At 42.2% G+C, this 7,999-nt stretch overlaps 1 protein-coding gene across 1 annotated transcript; it reads left to right on the top strand.

Annotated features, from left to right (window-relative positions):
* Positions 1-273: 273 nt before the first annotated feature.
* On the top strand, positions 274-7,993 carry LOC111535048 (zinc finger protein 845; the record flags this gene model as incomplete). Its single annotated transcript, XM_026452316.1, has 2 exons — positions 274-476; positions 5,663-7,993. Coding segments are annotated over exons 1-2 (2,365 nt in total), but the record flags the coding sequence as incomplete, so codon positions are not given.
* Between the last annotated feature and the right edge of the window lie 6 nt (positions 7,994-7,999).

Raw genomic sequence — 7,999 nt, 5'->3', positions numbered from 1 at the left:
ACAAAAATTAGCCAGGTGTGATGGCGCCTGCCTGTAATTCCAGCTACTCATGAGGCTGAGGCAAGAAAATTGCTTGAATCTGGGAGGCAGAGGTTGCTGTGAGCTGAGATTGTGCCACTGCACTCTGGTCTGGGCAACAGAGCGAGACTCTTATCTCAGGAAAAAAAAAAAAAAAAGAAGTGTAATAAAACACAACTCAGAAAACATCATGTGGTTAAACATCCCTTACTTGGCTGTCAGAACTTTCTCTACAATTAAATCCACGCTTTCCCCTCTCTCTTCTTCTCATTTTCTATAAAGATAAGAACTCCTCCCATAACCATTTCCTTAAAATGTGTTTTCATTTCAGGGTCTGTTGACATTCAGGGATGTGGCCATAGAATTCTCTCAGGAGGAGTGGAAATGCCTGGACGCTGCTCAGAGGACTCTATACAGAGACGTGATGCTGGAGAATTACAGGAACCTGGTCTCCCTGGGTGAGGATAACTTCCCTCCAGAAGTGGGGATGCGTCCTTGTGTATCTTTGTATTTTCTCTTTTTTTTTAGATACAGTGTTTCTCTCCCCCAGGGCGGAGTGCAGTGGTGTGATCAGGGCTCAGTGCAATCTTGAATTCCTGGGCTCAAGTGATTGTCCCACCCCAGCCTCCCCCAGTAGCTGGTACAAGTGCGTGCCACCATGCCGAGCTACTTTTTTAGTTTTTTTTTGTTTTGTAGGTGTTGTTTTTGTTTTTGTTTGCAGACATGGTCTTGCTGTGTTGTTGAAGTTGGTCTTGGTATCCTGGGCTCAGCACATCCTCCTTGGCCTCCTGAGTAGCTGGGGTTACAGGTGCCAACCCCCATACCTAATTATTGGTTTTTATTTTTTAAATTTTAGCATATGTGTGTCCTTAGGGCTAATATGAGTCTTCCGTGGACAACATGTACTTGGTTCCTGTTGATTGAGCCAGTCTTTGCCTTCTGAGTGCAGAGTTAAATATTTACATTTGAAGTATTACTGATGGAGAAGACCTTACCGTTGCGTTTCTGTTACATATGATCTGTATTTCTTGTAGGTTTGTTTTTATTCTTCATTTCTCATTTATTACTTTTTGTGTTTAATTGCTTTTTTATGGAGACATGTTTGACTCCCTTCTTATTGACCTTTGTTTGTTTGTTTATGATGGAGTCTCACGCTGTCGCCAAAGCGTCACTGCTGTGTGCGATGTTGGCTCACTGCAGCTGGCTTCACTTCTCGGGCTCAAAAAATTCTTGTGCCCCGGTGGCGCAAGAGTGCCACTGTAATCCCAGCACTCTGGGAGGCCGAGGCAGGCAAATCACCTGAGGTCAGGAGTTCAAAACCAGTCTGGCTAGCATGGCGAAATTCTGTCTCTACTAAAAATACAAAAATTCGTCAGACACGATGGTGGGTGCCTGCAATCTCAGTTACTCAGGAGGCTGATGCAGGAGAGTCCCTTGAACCCGGGAGGCGGAGGTTGCAGTGACCCAAGATCATGCCACTGCACTTCTGCCTGAGCGACAGAGTGAGACCCTGTCTCAAAAAAAATTTTCGTAACCTGCAAAAACTACTCTTTCTCCTCTAGAACTCCTTGTTATTTATGTTAGAATTATTTTGTGTATGTTGCATTTTCAGTATCACATATGTACAGTGTTTTCTCATGCTGTTTTCTTCTAAATAATAGGAAAGAAAGTTGAATTATGAAGAAAAGGTACACTTATACAAGTTTCTGTATCTGTCCTTTTATTTGGTTATTTACTTATTTATTTATTTATGAGACGAAGTTTTGTTCTGTTGCCCAGGCTGGAGTGCAGTGGCACAATCTCGGGTCACTGCAACCTCTGACTTCCGGGTTTAAGTGATTCTCCTGCCTCAGTTTTCTGAGTAGCTGGGATTACAGGCATGTGCCACCAAGCCCGGCTAATTCTGTATTTTTAGTAGAGACAAGGTTTCTCCTTGTTGGTCAGACTGGTCTCGAACTTCCGCCCTCAGGCGGTGATCCACCTGCCTTGGCCTCCGAAAGTACTGGGATTACAGATGTGAACCACCGCGTCCAGCCTGTCTGTCTTTATTTACCTTTACTGGAGAACTTTATGTATATTTGTGGGTGGGAGTTACTCTTTAGACTTCTTTCATTTCTTTCTTTTTTTTTTTTTTTTGAGACTGAGTGTCTGTCTGTTGCCCAGGCTGGAGTGCAGTGGCTCGATCTTGGCTAACTCCACCCTCCGCCTCCCAGATTCAAGTGATTCTCCTGCCTCAGTCTCCCAAGCAGCTGGGACTACAGGCACGTGCCACCACATCCAGCTAATTTTTTTTTTTTTTTTTTCTGTAGAGATGGGGTTTCACCGTGTTAGCCAGGAAGGTGCTGAAAGGATGCTGCTGATCTCCTGACCTCGTGATCCTCCTGCCTCAGCCTCCCAAAGTTCTGGGATTACAGGCGTGAGCCACCGTGCTCAGCCAGCCTCAAAGTTTTTAAAACATGTTATTGTTTTTAGATTGGCTTCAAGTATTGCAAGATTTACAGTTCAGACGCTAAACTTCCTTTGTTTAATCAGATGTGCCAGTCTTCGGTGATGTTGATGATGAGATGCTCCTTTTCCTGTCTCAGTCATTTCACTGTCCTCTCAGAAATAGCTTAGACTGGTCAGCCGAGGTGGCTCACGCCTCTAATCCCAGCAGTTTGGGAGGCCTAGGTGAGTGGATCGCTTGAGGTCAGGAGTTTGAGACCAGTCTGACCAACATGGTGAAACAGCAACTCTACTAAATACAAAGTGGGGTGACTCACGCCTGTAATCCCAGCTCTTTGGGATGCTGAGATGGGTGGATCACCTGATTCAGGAGTTTGAGACCAGCCTGGCCAACATGGTGAAACCCTGTCTCCACTAAAACTACAAACATTTTGTGGGCATGGTGGTGGGTACCTGTTATCCCAAGTACTCGGGAGGCTGAGGCAGGAGAATCACTTGAACCCGGGAGGTGGAGGTTGCAGTGAGCTGACATTGTGCCACTGCACGCCAGCCCGGGTGACACAGTGAGACTCCGGGCTGAGGTGGGAGAATCTCTTCAGGCAGGAGGATCGTGCGACTACACTCCAGCCTGGGTGATAGAGCGTGACTTGGTCTCAAAAACAAACAAAAAAGGAAATAGCTTAAACTGGGAAGTTTATGGCATAGACATTTATTTGTCATGAGTTTGGAAAGTGGGAAATCCAGGAGCAAGGTGCCAGCCAAGTTGGTTCCTGGTGACGGCCTTCCTCGTGGTTGAGCCCAGCCACCTTCCTGCTGTGTCCTGACATAGTGGAAACAGGAACAGGCAGTGAGCTCTTTAATATCTCTTTATTAAATCACTAGTCCTATTCATGAGTAGTCAACACCCATGACCAAATTCTCTCAAAGGCCCCATCTGCAGGAACATCCTATTGGAGAATAAGAACTCTGAATGTGGCTTTTGTTCAATAAGAACATTCAGACCAGGGAGCCTGCATCATATTGTTTATGGTTTTATTGTGCAATTTGTTTTATACAATGTTTTCTCTGATCCCAGTTTATAAATTTTCCCAGTACACAGTCTATGTTTTATATTTTGTGCATAGTGAACTAGATAACTAAGGTCAATGCATATATATAGAATTGCCATATGGCCTGGCTGTTTCATAAATGTAGTTGTGATATCATAGTTGCACCTTTTGACATTGTTAGTCAATTCTTTTTTTTCTTTTTTCTTTTTTTTGAGATAAAGTCTCACCCAGGCTGGAGTGCAGTGGTGCAATCTCGTTTCACTGCAACCTCCGCCTCCTGAGTTCAAACGATTCTCCTGCCTCAGCCTCCTGAGTAGCTGGGATTACAGGTTCCCGCCACTATGCCCAGCTAATTTTTTTGAATTTTTAGTAGAGTTAGGGTTTCACCACATTGGCTAAGCTGCTCTTGAACTCCTGACCTCGTGATCCACCTGCCTTGGCCTCCCAAAGTGCTGGGATTACAGGCAAGAGCCACAGCGCCCAGCCAGTAGTCACTTCTTAATTCCTCATAATGCTGTGTATTTTTTTGATCTCATACATCAGAAGGTAGTGATCCTTAACATGTATTTCAGTTCTTATACTGTATGCTGCTGGTAAGTGGAAATTATGGCTTTCTTTCATTTTTTTGTTTTGTTTTGTTTTTGTTTTGGGACAGAGTGGCGCAATCTCAGCTCACTGCAATTTCTACCTCCTGGGTTGATGCCATTCTCCTGCCTCAGCCTCCTGAGTAGCTGGGACTACTGGCACCCGCCACCATACCCGGCTAATTTTTTTTTTTTTTGTATTTTTAGTAGAAATGGGGTTTCACATTGTTAGCTAGGATGGTCTCGATCTCCTGACCTCATAATCTGCCTGCCTCAGCCTCCCAAAGTGTTGGGATTACAGGTGTGAACCCGGCCGTGGTTTTTTTCTTAACAAAGAATTGTTTAGAATTCCGTTGGCTGTATAAATGTACTTATTATTTGCTTGCTGATTTTATGTGTTATATTACTTTACTAATTAATTTTTATGACTGTACATAAGGCTTTTCGGTATGTGGTATGCAATATAACTGAAACACTCCACTCGTTAGTGTCACAAAGTGCCACCTGGCGCTGTGGCTCACGCCTCTAAAGGAATTTGGGAGGCTCAGGTCGGTGAATTGCTTGAGTCAAAAGTTCCAGGCCAGCCTGTCCAACATGGTGAAACCCCATCTCTACTAAAAATACAAAAATTGGCCAAGCGTGGTGGCGCATGCCTTTAATCCCAGGTACTCAGGAGGCTGAGGCAGGAGAATGGCTTGAGCCCAGCAGGCAGAGGTTGCAGTGAGAAAAGATTGGGCCATTGCACTCCAGCCTCTTGTGACAGAGTGAGACTTCATCTCAAAAATATAAAAATACAAACAATTTTTTTAAATGTCACAACATGCCTTTTCTGCATGAATAGAAGTAATTTTATAACAGTTGTTCAGAAAAATATTGTATTAGCTTTGTTTTTTTTTTTTTTTGAGGTGGACTCTCACTTTGTCACTCAGGCTGAAGCACAGTGGCGCGATCTCAGCTCACGGCAACCTCTGCCTCTTGGACTCAAGCAATTCTTGTGCCTCAACCTCCTGAGTAGCTGGGACTACAGGCATGGGCCACCACGCCTGGCTTAATTTTGTAATGTTTTCTTATCTTCTCAGTGCTATGACTATTTGACAATACAGAATTTTCATTGATTTTGGTTATCCTTACATGAGCTTATTGTGGATTATTTTCCAATATAGTATATTGTGTGGTCCTTTAGCATTTATTTGTATATAATAAATATGCTGTAAATATGAAGAATATGTTTTTCTCTTCATTGATGTGACAGTGATATGTTTTTTGCAAACTCTTATACAGTTTAGGGTCACAGTGGAAAAATACTCCTTACTTCAGGCTTATACACGTTTGTGCCCTGTCAGCGTTTTGACATGATATTGCAAATAGACTTCCGTAGACATTATTTCAAGCACATGTAATCGCCCTTTATTTATTGAAGAATCTTACCCTTTTCTGTTCCTAAACTTTCAAGATAATGTTTGGGAAGTTTAAAATAAGTATTGCTTTTTGTGTCCTATTTACACATTTCAGTATTATATACCATCTGTACTTAAGTGGAAACCTATTGGTGTTTATATTTTGTAGATATCTCTTCCAAATGCATGATGAAGGAGTTCTCATCAACAGCACAAGGCAATACAGAGGTGATCCACAGAGGGACAATGCAAAGACGTGAACCTCATCACATTGGAGATTTTTGCTTCCAGGAAATGGAGAAAGATATTCGTGATTTTGAGTTTCAGTGGAAAGAAGATGAAAGAAATAGCCATGAAGCACCCATGACAAAACTCAAAGAGTTGACGAGTAGTACAAACCGACAGGATCAAACGCATGATGGAAACAAACCTATTAAAGATCAGCTTGGATTAAACTTTCATTTGCATCTATCTGAACTGCATATATTTCAGCCCGAAGGGAAGATTGGTAATCAAGTTGAGAAGTCTATCAACGACGATTCCTTAATTTCAACATCCCAAAGCATTGAGAAGTCTATCAACAATGCTTCTTCATTTTCAACAGCCCAAAGAATTTCTTGTAGGCCCAAAACCCATATATCTAATAACTATGGGAATAATTTCCTGAATTCTTCATTACTCACACAAAAGCAGGAAGTACACATGAGAGAAAAATCTTTCCCATGTACTGAAAGTGGCAAAGCCTTTAATTATAGCTCAGTCTTAAGGAAACATCAGATAATCCCTTTAGGAGCGAAACAGTATAAATGTGATGTGTGTGGCAAGGTCTTTAATCAAAAGCGATACCTTGCATGTCATCGTAGATGTCACACTGGCGAGAAACCTTACAAGTGTAATGATTGTGGCAAGACCTTCAGTCAGGAGTTAACCCTTACATGCCATCGTAGACTTCATACTGGAGAGAAACATTACAAGTGCAGTGAGTGTGGCAAGACCTTCAGTCGAAATTCAGCCCTTGTAATTCATAAGGCAGTTCATACTGGAGAGAAATCTTACAGGTGTAATGAATGTGGCAAGACCTTCAGTCAAACGTCATACCTTGTATACCATCGTAGACTTCATACTGGAGAGAAACCTTACAAATGTGAAGAATGTGACAAAGCTTTCAGTTTCAAATCAAACCTTGAAAGACATAGGAAAATTCATACTGGAGAGAAACCGTACAAGTGTAATGAGTGCAGCAGGACCTTTAGTCGGAAGTCATCCCTTACACGCCATCGTAGGCTTCATACTGGAGAGAAACCTTACAAGTGTAATGAGTGTGGTAAGACCTTCAGTCAGATGTCATCCCTTGTATACCACCGTAGACTTCATACTGGAGAGAAACCTTACAAATGTGAAGAATGTGATGAAGCTTTCAGTTTCAAATCAAACCTTGAAAGACATAAGAGAATTCATACTGGAGAGAAACCTTACAAGTGTAATGATTGTGGAAAGACCTTCAGTCAGACGTCATCCCTTGTATACCATCGTAGACTTCATACTGGAGAGAAACCTTACAAATGTGAAGAATGTGATGAAGCTTTCAGTTTCAAATCAAACCTTGAAAGACATAGGATAATTCATACTGGAGAGAAACTTTACAAGTGTAACGAATGCGGCAAGACCTTTAGTCGGAAGTCATCCCTTACACGCCATCGTAGACTTCATACTGGAGAAAAACCTTACAAGTGTAATGAGTGTGGCAAAGCCTTTCGTGGGCAGTCAGCACTTATTTACCATCAAGCAATCCATGGTATAGGGAAACTTTACAAATGTAATGATTGTCACCAGGTCTTTAGTAATGCTACAACTATTGCAAATCATTGGAGAATCCATAATGAAGAGAGATCTTACAAGTGTAATAGATGTGGCAAATTTTTCAGACATCGTTCATACCTTGCAGTTCATTGGCAAACTCATAGTGGAGAGAAACCTTACAAATGTGAAGAATGTGACGAAGCTTTTAGTTTCAAGTCAAACCTTCAAAGACATAGGAGAATTCATACTGGAGAGAAACCTTACAGGTGTAATGAATGTGGCAAGACCTTTAGTTGGAAGTCATACCTTACATGCCATCGTAGACTCCATACTGGAGAGAAACCTCACAAGTGTAATGAGTGTGGCAAGACCTTCGGTCGCACTTCAGCCCTTGTAATTCATAAGGCAATTCATACTGGAGAGAAACCTTACAAGTGTAATGAGTGTGGCAAGTCCTTCAGTCAGAAGTCATCCCTTACCTGCCATTGTAGACTTCATACTGGAGAGAAGCCTTACAAATGTGAAGAATGTGACAAAGTTTTCAGTCGCAAATCAAGCCTTGAAAAACACAGGAGAATTCATACTGGAGAGAAACCATACAAATGTAAGGTTTGTGACAAAGCTTTTGGGCGTGATTCACACCTGGCACAACATACTAGAATTCACACTGGAGAGAAACCTTACAAGTGTAATGAATGTGGCAAGA

Source organism: Piliocolobus tephrosceles, unplaced genomic scaffold (genome assembly GCF_002776525.5).
Source record: "Piliocolobus tephrosceles isolate RC106 unplaced genomic scaffold, ASM277652v3 unscaffolded_33198, whole genome shotgun sequence".
NCBI classification, from domain to species: Eukaryota; Metazoa; Chordata; class Mammalia; order Primates; family Cercopithecidae; genus Piliocolobus; species Piliocolobus tephrosceles.
This window is presented reverse-complemented; position numbering and strand designations above follow the sequence as displayed.